The sequence below is a fragment of the Macaca thibetana genome, chromosome 5, assembly GCF_024542745.1.
Source record: "Macaca thibetana thibetana isolate TM-01 chromosome 5, ASM2454274v1, whole genome shotgun sequence".
NCBI lineage: Eukaryota > Metazoa > Chordata > Mammalia > Primates > Cercopithecidae > Macaca > Macaca thibetana.
In genome coordinates, this window is record NC_065582.1 from 161,091,005 (window position 1) to 161,112,766 (window position 21,762).

The 21,762-nt window shown below is 42.2% G+C and overlaps 1 protein-coding gene across 2 annotated transcripts in view; it reads left to right on the plus strand.

Annotated features, from left to right (window-relative positions):
• Nucleotides 1–21,762, plus strand: part of SEL1L3 (SEL1L family member 3) — a 117,946-nt gene that overhangs the window by 22,245 nt on the left and 73,939 nt on the right. For both annotated transcript variants that reach the window (XM_050790674.1, XM_050790673.1), the window contains exons 3-7: nucleotides 7,083–7,209; nucleotides 8,855–8,976; nucleotides 9,315–9,430; nucleotides 12,249–12,307; nucleotides 20,679–20,811. In XM_050790674.1, the coding sequence (XP_050646631.1) occupies nucleotides 7,083–7,209; nucleotides 8,855–8,976; nucleotides 9,315–9,430; nucleotides 12,249–12,307; nucleotides 20,679–20,811 (557 nt within the window). The remainder of the gene's footprint in view (nucleotides 1–7,082; nucleotides 7,210–8,854; nucleotides 8,977–9,314; nucleotides 9,431–12,248; nucleotides 12,308–20,678; nucleotides 20,812–21,762) is intronic.

Here is a 21,762-nt window from a genome sequence, read left to right on the forward strand (position 1 = left end):
TCCGCCCCGACTCCCCCAGCCCACGAAGCAACACCTCCCCCCACTGCCACTTTCCATGCCTGCTTGGCAAAATCATGCCCCTATTTCAACAACTGGCTCAAATTTCTAACACTTTTCTAGCCCCCACCCTGAAGTTTTGTTGAGTTTTTTTTTTAATTTCCACAACCAGAAATTAACTTCCTAACTTCTGGCCATCAGAATGCTCTATTGGTCCTGCTCCTATGACATGTATCATGATTCATTCAATTAAACAAAGATTGAGCACCTATTATGGATCAATTTCTTTACTGAGTGTGAAGGCTCAAAGAAGAGGACAAAGCTACTCTCTTTAACGTGGCCACCAATAGTTACAGTCACTTACTGCTACTGAGCATTTGCTATGTGCCAGGCACTGTCAAAGTGCTTTATGTGGTTTACCTGGTTATCTAATTTTTTTTCTTTTTGTTTTTTTTTGAGACAGGGTCTTGCTCTGCCATCCAGGCTGGAGTGCAGTGGCGCGATCTCAGCTCACTGCAACCTCTGCCTCCCGGGTTCATGCGATTCTCTTGCCTCAACCTCCTGAGTAGTTGGTGTTACAGATGTGTGCCACCATGCCCAGCTAATTTTTGTATTTTCAGTAGAGACAGTGTTTCGCTATGTTGGCCAGACTGGTCTCAAACTCCTGTGCTCAAGCGATCTGCCTGCATCGGCCCCCAAAGTGCTGGGATTACAAAGTGCTGGGTGAACTACAGCGTCTGGCCCATTGTTATTTAATTTAATTTGCCCAATATTCCACTGGGATATTTACCAAGGGGAAAACAGAAAACTGACTCAGAGAGATAGAGTAGCTTGTCTAAGTTTGCACAGCTATTAATGAAGATGCTGGAGTTTGAACCTGGGTAGTTTGGTTCCCAAATCCCACACTTAATTCATTAGGCTAAACTACCAGGTGATGTCATGAAGCTATGTATTTATTTTAAGTCATTCATTCACTGAAGAACAGTTCCTGAGCAACCTGTATGTGTTAAGCACTTTGTGTGGCTTCTTCACAGAGGAGGTGACATTTTGACAGAGACTTGAAGGATGAGTAGAGTTTTCATGGTTCATAAAGGAGGGGCCGGGCGCAGTGGCTCACGCCTATAATCCCAGCACTTTGGGAGGCTGAGGCAGGCAGATCACTTGAGGCCAGGAGTTAGAGACCAGCATAGCCAACATGGTGAAATTCCATCTTTACTAAAAATACAAAAAATTAGCCAGGCGTGGTGGCATGCATCTGTGGTCCCAGCTACTCGGGGGGCTGAGGTGGGAGAATTGCTTGAATTCGGGAGGTGGAGGCTGCAGTGAGCCAAAACGGTGCCACAGCTCTCCAGCCTGGGCAACAGAGCAAGACTCTGTCTCAAAAAAAAAGAAAAAAAAAGAAGAGAAAAAAAAAAGGAATGAAGGGAAGGACATTCAGCTTTCAGGTAGAGGGGAAGGCATAAGCTATGGCACACAAAGAAGAAAATTCCTGATGGAGAAATGGTGACAAGCCTTCGTTCTTTGACAGGAAAGATGGCAATAAGGCTTCATCTCACAGGCTAGCTTGTGTTGATTGGGGGTGGCTGCCTAGAACATGGTGTTGAGTAGGATTCTGAGGATGAGCCCGCACTTACTGAGAAAGAGTGCCATGTCCATCAGTTACTGTCTGCCATGGAGTGGAAATGTGGACTAGCAGCATGCTTGCTGTAGTTTATTTTCCAAGACACAATCTCAGGTGTGAGATGGACAATTCAAGAAGTAAGACTAGATAAGCAGGTTAGGAACACTCTTGAAAGGTTCTTAAGTGCCCTAATGTCTAGCTTTATGAACATTTCTCTGATCTTCCCTCTTAAATAAGAAACTCTGGGGCAACATGGTAGTTTTTTTCTTCTCCACTCTCTTTTCCTTTCACTAAAAATGCATTCTCATCTTCAGATCCAATGGACTGGAAGTATGATTTTTTTATAACAAAATTTCATTACAACAAAATGATTGAAAGTTAAGTCAGGTGCTGGAACCAGCCTTGACTTGTCTTTGTGGAAAAAAGGGTTTATACAGCAGGACTATTCAAGTCAATGTCATGATAGTACTTTTAGTAGTTATAAACTATATATTTGGCATTAAAAAAAAACAGACCTAATTCCTTTTTTTCCACTTAATCATGGTAGTCTGAATTTTTCAGTAATAACACTAATTAATGCCTAGCATCTGCATTCCCCTTTATGATTTTCAAAACACTTTTTTCATGCACATTGTCTCATTTAATCCTCATAATAGTTCAGTGGGAAAAATAGTGTTATTCTGAACCTTTCTTTAACAAAGAGGAAAACCGAGGCTCAGGGAGTTTGTTTAACTGGAGTCCAGACTTCCTGATTCTTTTGACTTTGCTATGCCGCCTCTCTGAAATATGCTAATACAGTCCTAACCCAGGTTCTAAATTAGAAAGAATACTTTTTTTAAAGTTGAATTTTTATCGATGTGAATCATCCTGTTTCCTTCACCCACTGGACTTTGTGTCTTTGAAGCGGATTGGGCAGCCTCGGAGGCCGAGGGTGGGGAGGCCTTGGGATGTAGCTGGCTCGTTCTATCTGCCTGCCCGGAAGTGCTCAGAGCTTTTGTTCTCTTCTTTCGTCGACAAAAAAGTAATACGTGTACACGGTAACAATAAAAAAAAATTTAAATAGTGTGAAACGGTTTAGGGGAACTAGTAAGTTTCCACATCCCTCCCCCTTGAATCTTCTGGTCCTTTTCCCAGAAGTAAATTCATTAGCAACAGTTTCTTGTGTCTCCTTCTAGAAATGTTCTCTGCACATACAAGCGTTAAGTTGTGTCCCGTTCTTTTCCTGCACAAATGAGAGGATTCTAGAAACGGACCTGCGCTCATTAACAATACGGTAGATTTTTCTGTACCAGGACATGCTGCCGACCTCATTCTTTTCAGCAGCTCCTTAGCATTGCATCGCCTGACAGACCATAATTGATTTAACCCATCTTTTGCTGATGGTCATGCTGTTGCTTTTAGCCACAAGGCTTCACTGAACATCCTTGTACATGTATCTTTGTGCACATTTATAAGCATGTTTGGAGGATAAATTACTAGGAGTAGAACTGGTTTTATTCTTAAGATTCCTGTCATCAAATGTTCCACAGACTTCCTCAGGAACCTGCCTCACTGCCTGGTGTCCTTTCTGGAGGAAGTTCTGACCTAAATCATATCTGCTAGAAAATCGAGTTTTTATTCTCAGGCTTTGGCTTTAAAGAAAATTAAACACCTTATTGGCCACTGGCTTTTGAATGTCTTGTGTTTGGAAAGCGTTACTGAGCTGCCTGTGCTCTGGCTTTATTTCTCCAGGTTGAGAAGTCTTCGCTTCTTTCCCCGCAGACTCTGCTTACAGACTGATAGTCATTGCGATTCCTTGCATTGAGACCATCTTCAGCTTCTCCAAGGGTGGGCTGATGATCTCAGTGGCTTCATTGCTGTGTGTTTGAAGCACCTCTGGAGTGGGGTTTTGTTGCGTGAAGTGTTACCTTTTCCCGAGCAAGGAATCCGTATCAGGGTTCTGATCACTCAGCTAAATTAGGGAATGGGCTACATAGTCGTCCCTTAACCTCACCTGACCCGGGGATGAGATTTAAAATATTAACAATCAGTGAGGGTGGGGGGCCTTGGTGAACCCCAGTGGGTGCTAGCCTTAGTGCTGAAGCTGGCTCCAGAGGCTGCTGCTGGGCCAGGCTCTAACTTGAAGAAGGGGCCAGGGTGGGTGGTGGGTCCTTGGAGGTTCCAGGTGACATCAAGTATCAAACCACAATATAAATATTTCAGTGTTTGAGCAACCAGTATATCCGCACAGGGGCACACCTACTGAATATCAGCCGAGGTTCTCTCTGGGAGGACTTTTGAGAAGAAAAGCCCATTGGTTTGCAGTGGGAAAGCCAGGTTGGAGTCATATCAGGGCTTCTTACCAGCTATGAAATCTTCAATAAGACACTCAGTACTTTTCATGTCTCCAAATGAAGGGGTTTGCACCATATAATATCTGTTGCCTCTTCTTGCTCTAAAATTTGAGGCAATAATACAAGCAAAACAGCAAAGTGTTCCTATCATCAACTGTTTTCCTGGCATTCTACATTTATGTCTTAATTATGTCTTTTTTTGTTTGTTTGTTTAACCTCAGCTCTTCATGCAAAATAAGCTAAAGAAATGAATTTGGGGAAAGGATTTGAAAGAAGAAAGGTCATTATTTGGCTTACGCAGTGTGATGCACATTATAGAACTGTGAACAGTACTAGGAGGAAGGGAGACAGGTTCAAATCCTGACCTGGCCACACCTATATTCATTCATTCATCAAATATTTATGGGGTCTTTATCAAGTACTGCACACTGTTCTAGGCTCTGGGGATGGAATAGTGAATAAGTAAGGTCCCTGCTTTAATGAGTACATTCTAGAGGCAAGCAGTAAACTTCTTTGGACCTAAGTTTTCCTACCTGTTAATTATTTAGTGGTGGATGGCACTGGTACTGTTTCTCCGCATTCCACTGCCCATGACAAGACATCACTAGTCAATTATAGCATTGCATGCAGCCATAATCAGTTATAGACAATAGACCTATATGTTATCCTGAGATAAATAACATATCCTTTATGTTATTCAGATGAATTTTAAAGTCTTCTCCGGCTCCAAAATTCATTCTTGTTCATTACTTCTAATTGTAATCGAAAGACAGTATCATACTAAGGGCAAACTGCCTAGGACCCCAAATTATACATGTAGTGAAGCTACAGATTTGAAAGAAAACTACCATTACTTTGGTTTTGTTGGGTACAAATAGTATGTGTTCTTGTAAAATTATTTTAGATCTTTGGGTCTGAGCTTTTTCCTTCAAAATCTGTTGCGGCCAGTTCTCCCATTTGACCTGCTTTATTTTGGTCTTTGGACAGGGGAGAGCTCATTGTCATTCACTTTTAACTCTTTCCACTTTAGAAACCTCCTTTATGAAGCTTCTTTATATTGGAGTCAGGTTGGGCAGAACTGAATCCCATTTGTTTTGACAAATGTTTCCACTGCACACTAGATCACTCAACAGCCATCACCAGCAGAAGGCTTCCTAGGGGTCTAACGTGGCCATCTGGTCTCTTCTGCTCCACTCAACATAGTGGAAGCCAAACCAAAGTTGAGCTGATGTCAACTTCCTTGGTGAATTTTTCCTTCAGATTCCAAAGAAAACCTTTGCAGTACTTCCACTTCTCACCCCTCTTACAACCCCCATAATAGACCAGCAAGTCCAGTTGGCCCAAATTGAGCTCATTTTGAAAAACAAAGGATTTAAGTGCTTCTGTTGAAACTGATAACTCCACTCTTTTGGATTTCCAAATGCATCTCTACCTGTAACAAAGCATGTAGATTTCTGACTACTGGGGAGAAATTGGCTTATTTAATCCTATTAAATATATACACAAAGGCCTGAGATTCTAAAAACTGCTCTTGCGATTTCCAAATTGTTGTAAACCAGAGGTACCTCTCTATATAATAAAACTTTTTATTTCCTTTGGGAAATGAGAGCTGCGATGTCCAGCATCCTAGGCTGAAGCCTCCAAAATTTGTGCCAATATTGGTATTTGGTGAATTGCACGTAAATCAACTCTTCTCTCTCCAAGAAACGCAGGAAAATAGACGGTTTCCACCATTTAATCATGAATGTCTAAACTAAGGAGCATTTTAAGCAGAAGAAAAGTATCCTTTTTTTTTTTTTTTTTGAGACGGAGTCTTGCTCTGTCGCCCAGTTTGGAATGCAGTGGTGCCATCTCAGCTCACGACAACCTCTGCCTTCCGGCTTCAAACAATTCTCTTGCCTCAGCCTCCCGAGTAGCTGGGATTACAGGCACACACTCCCATGGCCTGCTAATTTTTTTTTTGTATTTTTAGTAGAGATAGGGTTTCACCATGTTGACCAGACTGGTCTCGAACTCCTGACCTCAAGTGATCCACCCGCCTTGGCCTCCCAAAGTGCTGAAATTACAGGTGTGAGCCACCATGCCCAGCCAAGAAAAGTATTCTTATACCTAGGTTGAGTTAAGTGGATTCTCTTTTCTTCAGTTGGGGAGAATATGGAAAACCAAAAATTCATACTTAGGCTTGTTGAAAGCGGTAGGTATTAAATATAGATGAAATAACTCAGTTCTCCTTTTAAGGTTTGTTATGAACATCCCTATGGTTTTTGGGTTATAGAGAAGAATTCTTTTGTGTTTGTGAAATAAAATGGAAGACCTTCCAATGTTAAGGTATCTGGTTAGTAATTTTTATGTAGGGTAGTATGTTGAATTTACTGCAAAAAGTTTGCACAAAAGAAAAAAAAACTGCAATTTTAAGAGTATGGATTCTGAAACCAAAGAGCTTGAGTTTGAATGCCAGCTCCATCTCTTATTTAACCCTCTCTGATGCTCAGTTTTTAATCTGTTAAATGGGGATAATAAAAGAATCTATTTCATAGTTTGTTGTGAAATGAAGTGAGATTATCCCTGAATCGTGCTTAGCATATTGCCCGTGTACACTAAATATTAGTTACTATTTTGGCAACCACGCCTCTGTTTTCTCATCTGTAGACTGGGGATAATAATGAAAATTAAATGAACAAATTTATGTAGCATGTTTACAGAAATGTCAGGACCATAGTGAGAACTACGAAAGTGTTAACTTACTGCTATAACACAAATTCAGATGCTTTTCTTAGCATTCAGAGGGCAGGGTGTGAAATGGTTATGAACACAGAAGCCTGAGTTCAGAACCTGAATTGTGGTTCTATCACTTATTAACTTTGTGAACTTAGCCTCGGGCTTTTCGTCTGCAGAATGGAACTAATAATAGAATCTACTTCACGGAGTTGTTATGAAAAGTAATTGACATGGTCTCTGTAAAGTGCTTAGCATGGTGCTTGGCGTATATTCAACAGATGTTTGCTGGTATTTTTAGGGTATCTCACTTAAATGTTTGATTGGAGCTCAGCAGAGGCTTTCAGGATGAATGCGATTTGGGAAGGAATGTTTTTCTGGATATAATTGAAAGGGAGCCGTTTTGCTGTTTGCAGATGTGGTTGCCCTGCTTGGCTTTCCTTACGCCTCCAGTGGAGAAAACACAGGCATTGTCAAGAAGTTCCCGAGGTTTCAAAACCGAGAGCTGGAGGCCACTCGACGCCAGCGGATGGATTACCCAGTGTAAGGATGGGTAGTAGAAGGGAGCTGGTTGGGAGGTGCTTGTTTTATTTGAGGACCAGGGCAGGCTAGTGGAAGAACTCCTTAGGAGGACACACCATGGTAAGGTGTTTTGCAAAAATGTTGAGATCTCCGTGGCTTAGACAGAATTGGTGGACCTGAAAACCTCAAATGAGTCTTGAATTATCCTTGCATTTAACAATCCTCAATTTGCCTTAGCCTCCTTCCATGACATGAGTAGACAGCAAGGTGTTGAAGCCTGAGGCCCTGCAAGGTCTCAGGTGCAGCCAGCCAAAGCCAGCACAGATTGCAGCCTTGGCTTTGCCTTTGTGTCGTGGAAGATTGGACGAGCTGTTTGAAATCTCACAACTTCTGATCTCCTCCATTGATTTCAGCAAGACCCAGATATATGTTTTTTTTTTTTTTTTTTTTTTTTTTTCCTGCTGCTGAATCGAAGATGCTGAAAATGGTTCCTGGTTCACCTCAGACCAGATGGATTTAGCAGAGTGATTTAATTCTTCCCATGCTGCTGGCTGTAGAAAGATCTTGAGTCACTTTACCGAGCGTATGTTCTTGCTAAGCTTCCTTGTAATAACTTATCTTCATGAGCTTGCTCAGCTGGGTGGGGTCAGGAGGGAGCTGTGTGGCACCATCTGTTTGCATATCATACCACTGATTTTGAGGCCAGATTATAAAGACCAGAAAGGAATTCTTTGTGTGTATCTGCAAAGAACCTGGGGTCACTGTCACTTTAACCCAAACTGTAAATTGGTTACTGGGGTAAATGAAGAGAAATCAATGCATTCATTTTGACCTCGATCCACGTTTCACATACAAAATGCAATCATTCCCACTTCCTCGTCTTTGAACTACTGGTCAGTAGCACTGTGTGCGGTATCAAGGGATGTTCAGCAAGTCTTTTCTGACTGATTGATGGATCACATATCTTGGCTAAATGTGTCCTAGTTAAGTTGGCTACTGTTATTTTATCCTCACTCCACAAGTCACAGATGTACAATATTTTTTTTGACTAAAATAGCCCCAGTCCAGGAATGGGATAATTAGATTAATTGTTCTGTATTGGCCAGCCAGGACCGTGATACTGAATAACGTAATCTGAGCATGAAAATAGCATATATGTGTCCCTGTTATCTCGTAGTGATGCCATTTGTAGATGATTACATTTTTCTACCTTATGGCTTTTATCCGTGAAAGGAACAAAATTGCTTAAAAGGCTCTAATTATGTTTTTTCTTTTAATCATAGAAATTAAAATAGCTTCTTATCAAATCACCTCTTATTAAAATCCAGATTTTTAAAATCTATGTCTGACTTTGTAAGCCTTAATCAAGAATTCAAATAGGAGGCATGTGAGATTCTCAAAGAGGCACAGAAACAGAGTTTTTGGTGCAAGGTAGAAAGTCTGCTAGTTCTGTACAATGAAGCTTAACTCCTCTCTTTTGCAGTTACTATAACTACCTCCTTTGTTTCAAAAATCAGGCTTTGCAAGCTGATCTCCCTTGATGAACGCGAAGGCAAATTCATCCTTTCATTGGAAAGAAAGCAATTTACTTGGTCATTGTTAACCATAATTACCTGTTCTTGGATGATATCAATCTGCAGAATTTTTTTCCCCCTCACTCTTATAGGTTTACTGTTTCATTGTGGCTTTATTTACTCCATTATTGCAAGGCCAACCTCTGTGGGATTCTGTACTTTGTTGACTCTAATGAGATGTACGGCACACCTTCTGTATTTCTTACGGAAGAGGGTGAGTATAAAACAGAACCTTTAAAACGATATTGTAATTTTTTGAAGCTCTGCCTAGTGACAGATATGTCTGTCTAGAATAAGGAAGATACTGTCAACGTGGCAGCCCAGCAAGAGCAATGGCTTCCAAATGTGGGCTGCAAATTTAACTGATTTTCCCGGAAGCTTAAACCCAATGTCTTATTTACAAAGAAATGCATTTATAAATGAGCGTTTGGGTTTTGCTTTGATTTGGGGGAGTCTTGTAGTTTCTTAGGACAGTTGTTGAAAAGGCCTAGCTACTTCACTCACTCTTAGATATTTTTTGGTCATTTTCATGTGCTCGAATTTTCCTTTTAGGCTACTTGCATATTCAGATGCATCTTGTCAAAGGGGAAGACCTTGCTGTAAAAACTAAATTCATCGTACCTTTGAAGGAGTGGTTTCGACTGGATATCTCTTTCAACGGAGGCCAGGTATCTGTATGCATGCTTCATCACACGCCATACGAGCATTTTCGCTTAAAGTTAAGCATTGCCATAAAGCCGGGGAGCAACAAAATCTGCAAAAGCAAATTTGTGGTAAATGATAGACTCTTTACAACTACACACTTGCTAAATCAAACTTTTATAGATGGAAGTTTAAATCATAAGGATCCCATCCCATTTAATTAACTTTTAAAGTGCTGCTTTTGACTGTAGGGTGAATGAATAAAGCATACAGGCAGTTCTATAGCCTTAGTGATCTGAGCAATTCAGTCCTTTTCTCCTGGGGAGATAGGCTTTGTGAAGATAAATGTTAAAACAATAATTGGCCATGTTTATATAGTGTTATCAGATCTACAACATTTTTTTTAAGGAAATGGATTGGTTAGTTCAGCCAAGAAATGATTTGACTGCTTTTGGCAAGTGAAGCAATTGCTTATGTTTGGCATTAAACAGATCATAATAACCAACACACATAAGTGATAATTCAGGTGGGATGCAGTGTCTTTATCTACTTTTTAGTATAAAGCATTGTACGTAACTGCTTCAAACTCTCATAACATGAATTTTATGGATGATGGCAAATCTCTTGTTCTAATTGAAGACAGTTCTATTTCTCAATATACACAGTGCCGGTTTGCCACCTTTTTCTGGTTGCTTTGTTTTCTCATCAGCTTTTCCTATCGATCTGTGATTTTCCTGTAACAAAAGTGGAAGAGGCATTTTGTTTGTCTTGTGGATGAGATGATGCACAGTCTTCCCTTGGTGTTTAGTTTGATCACATTTCCTTTTTTTTCTGTAAAAGAAAAGAAATCAGGTCAGTCCTTGCTGCTTTCCTGAGAAAAGTCTGTAAAATGTGAGCTGGGATTCTTGGTATGTGTGTTTGTTTACTTACAAATGTTCAGTGACATAGTAGTGGTCCACATTTTAGCTTCCTAGCTTTGTGAGAATTATGGTGGCCATAATAGCCTGGTTGCTGCTTTCTCCTATGGAGAAGGTCAGCTGAGTGCCGTTGTCCCTGAGACAAGTATCAAATCATCAGAGCAGATTCACCAATCTTATTTTTTACCTGCTGTATGCAAGGCACTATGCTCGAGTTGCTTGTAGACTATTTATGGAAGTAACATTAAGGAGGTAAAGGACTGTTATAAAGTGAGCTTAATTGCCAGATGATAGCTGGTTGCGGTGGCTCACGCCTGTAATCCCAGCACTTTGGGAGGCCGATGTGGGTGGGTCACCTGACGTCAGGAGACCAGCCTGGCCAACATGGTGAAATCCTGTCTCTAGTAAAAATACAAAAAGTAACTGGGCGTGGTGTGCATGCCTATAATCCCACCTACTCGGGAGGCTGAGGTAGGAGACTTGTTTGAACCCGGGAGGTGGAGGTTGCAGTGAGCCGTGATGGCACCACTGCACTCCAGCCTGGGTAACAGATTGAGACTCTGTCTCGATAATAATAATAATAATTTAAAAATAATTAATTGCCAGATGATTTGTATTGAATCCTAGAAGGGAGATGGCATTTTATGCTGGGATGCTTAGGGAAGGTGTCACGAGAAGATTTATCTGGTTGGACAGGATTTAGATGAAGGGAGAAGAGGGTATTTCAGCATATTATTGGGGGTTAGCAGACAAACCAGTTTGACTAGAGTAGAAATTTGTAGACTATAGAAAGCTAAGAGAAGGGAAAAAATATGTCTTTATGAGTAGAATGTGGAGAATCTTGGATATCAGGGAATTTAGACATCAACTTGCAAGGTACCATAGAAGATTTTTGAGCAGAAGATTAAAAGTAGTCCTTTAATGAAGGAGATAAATTTAGTGGTGGAGTACATAGTTGAGTAAAGCAGGAGAGAAAGACCAGATAAGTGGGGGCAAAAAATTTTTTTTGGTGTGTGTAGACTTTAGCCCATTTGTCCTTCTTCTTTCTATTCTATCTGGTCTAATATACATAGGTCCGAAACAACACATAATGCTTCCCACCCAAAATCCACCTCTGTGGTAGGACTACCATAGTCTGCCTTGACTGAATGTATAAATGACTTAAACGGTTGGTTTAGGCCAACAAGTGGCGTGAGTCATTTTCTTTTCTGTACCAACGTGTTGTATGCCTGAACTGGGTTGGTTTCTGGTGGGTTAGTTTGTCTTTCATATACCAAGTGTTGTAGCCACGTCTTTGAGACGCACCCTAGCACTTACTCTGTGGTGGCACTAGCAGAGTATAAGTGGCCCCTTGAGTCCAGAGGCTTATGTTGGAGTCCAAGACGTGAGAAGAGCCCATATGAGACAGCTAATAGCATTCATGACAAAAAATAGTGTCCCTGTTAAAATGAGAATGATGATTCCAAGTGCTTAGGGAAAGGGAGCTGGGAACAGCAGTGCGTGAAGAACATACAACACCAATCTTGTTTTCCCCCCTAAGGCTCTCAAGGAATCAGAGCAAGATTTTAAACACTCCTTGTGTTAAAAACACTCCTTGTATCATACATATTTCCTTGTCTTTCTACACAATGAGCTTTTAAGGACAAATACATCAAATGAGCCTTTGGCTTGGAGTTTGGAAGTATCAGAAACTTGGTGGAAACTGCATTGTAGATATTTTTAACCACATCAAGTCACATTTGGGGAAGTTAAATGTATGAAATCTTAAAATATGCACAGGGCTAGTAAACTGTTAATTTTATTTTTGCAGAAACTGATCAGGTAAAAGACTCTCCAACGCATATTATGAGTAATTTACACCAAGGACTGTATAGGTAATGTAGGGTGATGAGGCATAACTGATTCTTGTGTATCTCTCCCATCATAGATAGTAGTAACCACTAGCATTGGACAGGATTTGAAAAGCTACCACAATCAGACCATTAGGTAAGTGCGATTTTTCTTTTTATTCAACATTTGCCTGCATGAGGGTTAAGGAATCTTCATACTTTAGCCCTCAGCCCTGACGTTATTCCGCATCTCCTCACTCAGCTTTTCCAAGCATGGATTATTCTCTGCCCTGTAGCTAGTCTTTGTACTTTTTTTCCTACCATGCACAAACTCTTTCTGTTTCCCCCACAACCTTTTTTTCTAAGCAAGAAAAACTAGTCCTCTCTCAAGATCTCGTTGTATATTCTTCCTTTCATGGCACTTTATAATTCTTTTTCTTTGAAAATTATCTTCTATGAAGGATTCTGAAAAATAAATCAAAGTATTAATGTTGCTTATTGAGAATGGTTGGTAACTTTGGCCTCATATAAGACATAAAAGCAGACAGTCTTTATATTTATGTTTATAATCTGGATTTGAAATGTATGCAACTATTGATATTGGTGTCACTTTTCATCTTTATATAACCATTCTCTACAAGAGTTACAGAAGCTAAGAATTGAGTTTCTTGCCTGTGTTTCATAATTTTTTAATTTACTTCTACATCCACATATAATAGTGGATTTTATAGTGTCAGAACCGTGGGGCAACCTTCATTAGGAATTCAGGATACCTTGCCATAAGTAGATAATATATGTATATAGGTGGTGCCTGACCCAATGATGATTTGATTTGCAATTTTTTGACTTTACAATGGGTTTATCAGGGTAATAAATGCATTTCATACTAATGATACTTTCAACTTACAATGAGTTTATTAGGATGTAACCCCATTGTATGTCGAAGAACATCTGAAATTGAAGGCTTAAGAGCAAGTGTAGGCCAGGGGTGTTGGCTCATGCATGTAATCCCAGCACTTTGGGAGGCCAAAGCAGGTGGATCACTTGAGGCTGCGAGTTTGAGACCAGCCTGGGCAACATGACGAAACTCTGTCTCTACTAAAAATACAAAAATTAGCTGAGCATGGTGGCACATGCCTGTAACCCCAGCTACGCGGGTGGCTGAGGCACAAGAATGGCTTGAACCCGGGAAGCAGAGGTTGCAGTGAGCCGAGATGGCGCCACTGCATTCCAGCCTGGAGACAGAGCAAGACTCCGTCTTAAAATAAAAAATAAGCATAAAGCTCAGAAATAAAAATTACCAATTTTGAATGTATAATTTTAAAAAATGTATCAGGACTTTTAGGCACTTTGTCTGGGATGAGGAGTGGTTTATTCCTCGAGTCTGTTATTTCACCGCAGCAGAATGCTGCCTTTCCACACAGGCTGGGGATACGCAGGGTCCCACACAACCCAGATTCTCTTGGATTCTGATTATTAAAGAAAGGGAAGCAAAGAGGGGCAGAGACAGAAATAGAGGGCCATATATGCTACTAAAAAAAAAAAAAAAAAAACTCCTGGCCTGGCCGGGCATTTTACAGGTGGTTCACACCTGTAATCCCAGCACTTCAGGAGGCCGAGGTGGGTGAATCACATGAGGCAAGGAGTTCAAGACCAGCCTGGCCAACATAGTGAAATTCCCATCTCTACTAAAAATTTAAAAAGTAGCCGGTCATGGTGGTGTGCACCTGTAATCCCAGCTACTTAAGGCTGAGGCACGAGAATTGCTTGAACCTGAGAGGTGGAGGTTGCAGTGAGCCAAGATCCCACCAAGGCACTCCAGCCTAGGTGACAGAGTGATACTCTGTCTTAACAAAAAAAAAAAAAAGAAAAGAAAAGATAAGAAAAGAAATGCAGAATCTTGGACTTTGCTCCAGAGCTTCTAAATCAGAATCTGCATTAAAAAACTAAAAAAAAAAAAAAAAAACAAAAAAAAAAAAAAACAAAAAAAAAAAGAAAAAAAAAAACCACTAAAAAAAAATTAAAACAAAAATTCCTGTTTTCATTTAAGTCCGACTGATTTCTTTTAGGCCCTGGGTGCATAGAACAATTCTTATTTTCATGGCTGGATTAAAGGATTAGAGTTTCATAGAAAGGCTAAAGAAGTGTTATTAGCCTGCAAAGAGAGGGTGCGGGTGGCTTAAGGGCTGCATTGAAACACAGCAGCTGAGGCCTAGGGAGAAAGCACGTGTCTTCAAGAGCACCGAGGTAGATTCGGATCAGCCAGAAGGCGTTCAACACATAGGAGTGTTGTTATATAACTGGTGGCTGGGGGATCTTCTCCGAAAAGTTCAAGGACAGCGAAGCCTGGGAGCTGTCTTTGGAGAAACAGATGATCTGAGTCTGCTTTGGAGATCAGATCTCCATGTTCTGTGAAGTGGGCTCTGGCCAGAAATTAAAGGTTTTGGTTTCAGGACATGAAGTCTAAAATAAGAGCTTCCCCTTTCTCCCCTGAAACCCACGTCCAGCTCCAGGACATTTTCGACAACTGGTTGAATTTCATAGGCCCCTTTTCGTTTCCTTTCCTTTCCAATCCTAGAGATCTAGAGGCTTATATGAGTGAATGGGAGACAGAGTGGCCACAGAATGATCCAGGGCTGGGGCTGGGGTGAGGCAAGTGAGCCTAAAACTTAAGGAGGTGCCAGAAAGCTCAGGGATTGCATTCGTTTATGGGCTGCCAGAACCAAGTGCCAAAACAAAGTGGCTTAAACAACAACAATGTATTATCTCAGTTTTAGAGGGCGGAGGTCCAGGATCGTAGGGCTGGCAGGGCCGTGCTCCCTGTGAAGGTGCGAGGGACAGATTTGCTCCCGGTCTCTCCTGGCTTCTGGTAGCTCCTTGGCTCATGGCAGCACAATTTCAGTCTTCACATGGCATCCTCCCCATGGGTGTGTCTGTGTCCAAATTTCCCTTTTTTATAAAGATGTCAGTCATATCGGGTTAGGGGCTCACCCTACTCCAGTGTCATCTCAATTTAACTACTTACGTCTGCGATGACCCTATTTCCAAATAAGGTCACAATCTGAGGTGCTGGAGATTTGGACTTTGACATATGAATTTGGTGGGAGGAGGGGGCACACAATTTAACTCAACTGTAATCATGATAAATAACATATTAATATGATATTTTTAAAAATCAAAATGAATGCAGATAATCTATGATGAACAAAATATTAAAATTTTGAGTAAAGACATAATAAACATAGACATAGAAGAATCAAGGGATCAAGACTGATTTTGGGGTACACACCAACTCTACATCCCAATTGAAGCATTGAAGCAATTTCTTAGTAAAACTGGCAGTACTCCGGCCTGGCACAGTGGCTCACGCCTGTAATCCCAGCACTTTGGGAGGCTGAGGCAGACAGATCACTTAAGTCCAGGAGTTTGAGACCAAGCTGGGCAACATGGGGAAACCCCGACCCTACTAAAAATACAAAAATTAGCCAGGCGTGGTGGTGGGCTAATCCCAGCTACTCGGGAGGCTGAGGTGAAGGTTGTAGAGAGCCAAGATTGTGCCACTGCACTCCAGCCTGGGCAACAGAGTGAGACCCTGCCACAAAACAAAACAAAACAAAACAAAACAACAAAACAAAACAAAAAACCCAAAACAAACCAAAAAAGCTAGTGGTACTCAGACCCAGGAGTGCCCCTCCCCACCACCCCAGCTGCCCTGCCTGTACTCCTGAGACCTCCCCATCAGAGAAATAAGCAGAGGTAAAGCTAGGCCCAGAGGGAGCTGTCCAGAGTCCCCCGAGAGTTCCTGTGGTCAAGCATTTGGAATCTCATCCCTGCCAGGAACCCCATTTTCAGAGTGGGCCAAGCCAGTGAACTAAACATCAGATATTTCCAGTTTACTGGTTATGGGTGTTCCCAGGCAAGGCTCTTACCCCTCCTTTTTATTTGTTCCTGTAATGTAAACATAATGATGGTTGTCCTACAAGGATAGTGTGAGAAGGTCAGGATTTAAGTGCTTGGGATGGCAGTGCAATGCATAAATGAAAGGCTGCCAATAATACTCCATGACAGGTGACAGCTTCAGGCCTCTATAGTGTTAAATTCATTCACTCATTCAACACCTGTTCACTGAACACCTGTCACATGCCAGACACAGCACTCAACTCTGGGAATAAAATGATGAACACAAAGAATACAGACCCTGCCTTCATGGAGCTAAAATATCAAGCTGGTGAGACAAACAGAAAACAAATTCACAAATAAATTTAAATTTACAAGTCGTGGTGAGCGCTAGGAAGGAAACGGGTAAGGTAGCTTGAGGAGAACAAGTGGGTCAGAATTTAGACCAGGCCTGCCAGGCGTGGTGGCTCATGCCTGTAATCCTAGCACTTTGGGAGGCCGAAGCAGGCGGATCATGAGGTCAAGAGATGGAGACCATCTGGCCAACATGGTGAAACCCCGTCTCTACTAAAAATACAAAAATTAGCTGAGCATGGTGGTGCACGCCTGTAGTCCAGGCTACTCGGGAGGCTGAGGCAGGAGAATCCCTTGAACCCAGGAGGCAGAGGTTGCAGTAGCCGAGATTGCGCCACTGCACTCCAGCCTGGCAACAGAGCAAGACTCTGTCTCCAAAAAAAAAAAAAATTTAGACCAGGCCCTGAAGAAGTGACATGTAAGATGATAGTTACTCTATGGGGCATGGGGGCAGCCAATCTGAAGCTCTAAGTTCTCCTACCACAGAAACTTCAAGCTGGAGCTATTTCCTAATTCTGAGTGAGGCCTGTTTCACTACGTCGGTGATTCTTTCAGGCTACTGGTGCTCTGCGGTAATAAACCAGGGCACTCTTCTATGTCCAGATAAGAGGAAAGATAGTTTGCCAGCATGTCTCAGGTTTTCAAAAGGGGCTGACTTGGGCTTTGGAAGAGTCTAGCTCAGCTTTTATGTCAGTGAAATTGATGACCGTCAAACAGTGCACAGTACAAGGAATCTCTTGCAATCTTTGTGCAGACACTGAGAAATCTGCAGGAGAAAAATGCGAAGACATCAGTGTACACGAAGACCAAGTTGGACAGATACCCTACTGCTTGACAATAATGACAATTTTAAAATTATGGTTCAGTGCCCTAGGGACCAAGTAATTTGTTTTTTGTTGAAAAACTCAATTAATGTAAGGAGCCATTAAAACAGATAACTCCCTTAAACATTTTTTTTCAATTAAAACATATATATGCATATGTTCAGTTACCAATCTGTCTAGATAGGGCCTTCTTTTGAGTACAAATCTAGAGATTAGAGTTTCCTGTGGGCTTTTTTCACACTTGTAAACAACACCCAATTTCTGTTTCTTCCAAATGAAAACAAAGACAGTTGTGGAAATAATCAGAGCCCAAAAGCCATCCAGATTTTTCTCAATTTTTTTCAAGACATGTTACAACAAGGTTTTAGTAACCTGTGTTGCATCTACCCAAAATAATCAACTAGTTTTTATAGAAAGAACAACTCTTTCTTTTTTTTTTTTTTTTTTTGAGACGGAGTCTTGCTCTGTCGCCCAGGCTGGAGTGCAGTGGCGAGATCTCGGCTCACTGCAAGCTCCGCCGCCTCCCGGGTTCACACCATTCTCCTGCCTCAGCCTCCCGAGTAGCTGGGACTACAGGCGCCCGCCATCACGCCCGGCTAATTTTTTTGTATTTTTAGTAGAGATGGGGTTTCACTGTGTTCGCCAGGATAGTCTCGATCTCCTGATCTCGTGATCCGCCCGCTTCAGCTTCCCAAAGTGCTGGGATTACAGGCGTGAGCCACCGCACCCGGCCGAGAACAACTCTTTCTTCCCCACTCATATGTTATTGAATTACATATTTAAGTAAATGGTACGATTAAACATACTATTGGTATTAACTGGTTTGGGCTCAAGTGATCCCCCCGCCTCGGCCTTCCAAAGTGCTGAGATTACAGGCATGAGCCACTGCACCAGGCCAACATTAACTGGTTTGAGAGTATACATGTCTTATTCTTGCTAAGTGTGCAACTCAAAATGTGGGAGCCAAAGTCCAACAGAGGACTAGGTTAAAAATGATAATCACTGTTGCTAACGGTTATGGTGTCTGCTCTGTGCCTGACATTGTTTGAAATGCTTTGTTTACATATGAGTTTATTTCATCTTCATAACAACCAGACAGGCAGGTACTGTTGCTATTTCCGTTTTTTAAATGGGGAGACTAAGGCTCTAGACAGTAAGCTCTAGGCAGTGAGGCAGTGAGCATCCCGGATGCTGTGAGCATCAGTCAGTCGGTTTTGCATGAGGACGGTCAGGTAAGCTGGGGAGTTCGTTCACCTGCAGCTCTGTTAAGGGGGCTTCCTACTGCAGAAGCATTGCTTTGTATCCATTGAGCGCCCTGTGCTGTCTCATGAGGGCTGTTGGAATGTTCATGTCTTTTCAAGGTCTTGGAAAACAGAATCAATTCACAACTCTAGAGATAATAACTTTATGACCTCTCCATAAATAGGCAGGAGAGACCATCATCTTCACAGTCCTACAAGACTGAGATTCTGAAAAGAATAATATCAGGAGCTAAAGCACTTCTTTTCCATTTTGGTGGCATTTAGACGACGCTAATCTCTAGACATTCGATGTTGCTGCTGTCGGCTGTTGCTGCCAGGCTATGTGCTTTGCTTCACCATCTCACGCCTCCTCCCTGGCCAGGTGCACCTGCTAGGGCTTGGGTTCTTTGCTAACAGACAGTCCATCTCCCGTTCTGAAATAACCCTGGGTTGCCTGGTTTCCCTGATCCAACTGTGGGTAGCTTGCCCTGTCCCCATCCATGTCGTCACTCCGGCCCTTCGCTCCCTCGGCTCCCTGGGCTCCTGGCGGCCTGCCTGCCTGCCACTTTGTTTTCTTTCCTTCTGCTTCCATCTGCCCCTCGTGGTTCCTGGCTCCGTCTTGTTGCCTGACCTCTAACTGGATACCTGTCTTAGCCCTCACTCCCCTCACTGTTCATGTATGCTCTGATCACACCTTGTCCTCCCATTCTTACTTTAAATTCTTATTTGTTATTTTTATTTATTTATCAATTATTATTATTATTATTTTGAGATGAGTCTCACTGTTGTCGCCCAGGCTGGAGTGCAGTAGCGCGATCTCAGCTTACTGCAACCTCTGCTCCCGGGTTCGAGTGATTCTCCTGCATTAACCCCCTGAGTAGCTGGGATTACAGGCATGCACCACCACGCCTGGCTAATTTTTATATTTTTAGTAGAGATGGGTTTCACCACGTTGGCCAGGCTGGTCTTGAACTCCTGACCTCAGGTGATCCGCCCACCTTGACCTCCCAGAGTGCTGGGATTACAGGCGTGAGCCACCGTGCCCAGCCTTATTTTAAATTCTTAATAGGTAATAGATGCACATGGTTTTTTTAAAAATCAAAACTTTGTAAAAATACAGTTAAATGTCTTGCTCCCAACCCTACCCTCATGCACTTCACCCCAACCCCCCAGCACCCCATGGGGAGATAATTCTATTGGTTTCCTGTATAGAGTTCCACCCAGAGTTTCTTTATGCAAATATGAAAAAAATCTGTTCCCCTCTTTCTTAGATAAAAGGTATGCTCTGTGTCCTGTATTTTTTTTTTTTTTTTTTTTTTTAACACTATATTTTGGAGATCTCTCCAGGTTCTTTTGTCCCTTTTTTAGTTGCATAGTGAAAAAGCTCAAGTCCAAGGTACACTGAATGGATGGGCCAGTCCCCACAGGCAGACACTGGGGTTCTCCTGGATGGATGGGCCAGTCCTGGCTGATAGACACGGGGGTTCTCCCATCTTCGGCGAATATAGACAATGTTGCAAGGAACACCTTCATGCGTTTTATAAATGCCAACCCACTTTGTCCTCTCTTTCCTTCCTGATGTTTCAATCCCTTCAGGACAGCGTGGTCCTCTAACTCATCACCTATGCTCACCTCTCATCTCCGGCCAAATCCTCTGAGCTGGCTATGGCCTCCTCTTCCTAACTGAATTTTGCCTTAGTCCTTATCTAATAGTCTACGCTTTTGGCTTTCCCCCACAGCCACCTTCTGTTCATTCAACAAGGTTTTTTATTTTCTTTTAAAGCAAAATATTTCCAATGAAAACCAACAATTCCAGACAGACAATTCCATTGATTCCAAACAATACCACCACTATCAATAGTACATATTGAGTATTTACTGTGGGCCAAGCACTCTGCTAGATGCTTGACATCTTTATACTTCACTTAATCCTCTTAACCATCCAGTAAGTGAAGAACTATCATTTGACACAGGAGGAGACAGCACTGGAGAGGAGGTTAAGTGACTGGGCTGAGGTCTTATAGCTGGTAAACAGCAAAATTGGGATCCTAGCCCAGGTCCACCTGGCCCCACACTGGTCTCATCTGCCAAAACTCAGAGTGAAGAGCTTGGGGCAATTTGGGTTAAGTCAAGGAGAGTCTAGGAAAGAGACTCCTTTTAAGTCATCTAGTTCCGGCACAGAGCTCTCTTAATCCTCCATTCTCTTCTTTAGCTTCCGGGAGGATTTCCATTATAATGACACAGCTGGGTACTTCATTATTGGAGGGAGCAGGTATGTGGCTGGCATTGAAGGGTTTTTTGGACCTCTGAAGTACTATCGCCTTCGCAGTCTGCACCCCGCCCAGGTGAGTCCCAGGGGATCAGGAAGATTGCAGTACTCCTGGGTGAGGGGTATGGGCCTCAGGGTGTGCAGCCCAGTGTAAATAAAAGTTTACCCAAGCCGGACCATGCATTGCCTCTGTCATCAAACATCATTAATATTGAGGCTTTTCCCCCAGCAAAGGCAATAATAGATTTCTGTTAACATTTGGTTCATTTAGTACTCATAAAATGGAAACCATTTACTTCCTCTGTTTTAATAACTACTAGTTTAATTATAGAGTAGATTTTCATCAGGCTGTTGCCTATCCAGCGATTAAGCTAATGAAAGGAGAGAATCTTAGTTATTTGGTAAAGCTTCTTTTATATGCTATTATTTAAAGTATCAGAAGAGATGCTGTAGCAAATTAAAATCTTGGTTCCATTGGCTGCTCTCTTCAGAAACACAGGCCTTCGGCTCACGCTGGGGTCAGTTGGCAGCAGTTGTATGGATCGCAAAGGGCATTGTGTTCAGGGCCGAATCCTCTGCACAGTGCCTTCCACATCCAAAACCCACCCCTGAATGGAACTGTCCAACGCTCTGGGCCAACGCAGCTGGACTGGTCGGAGGAGAGGGCTGTTTCCCCACGAGGGAGTCTTCAGGGCACTTGTTTTCTGGGCTGTGTTAAGGAGATCAAGGACCACACCTGATACCTGAAAGGGAAACATTCTTTCATTCCCTTCACCCTATGGGGTTTATTCTGAGAGAAACAGGGGTCACTAGACAAAGTCATAATCAGGAAAAATGGGGAGCCCTGCTGTCCATGGGTGATATCTTACAGCCTCTGTGAGAGACCTTTGTGAAAAGGGGAAAAAATGAAATAGTCATTTGTGCAACAAATGCTTATTGAGAACCTACTGTATGCCAGGCTCTGAACTAGGTGCTGAGGCAAGCAAGATGGGTAGGTTTAAAATTCATTTGAAGGTTGTCCACAATG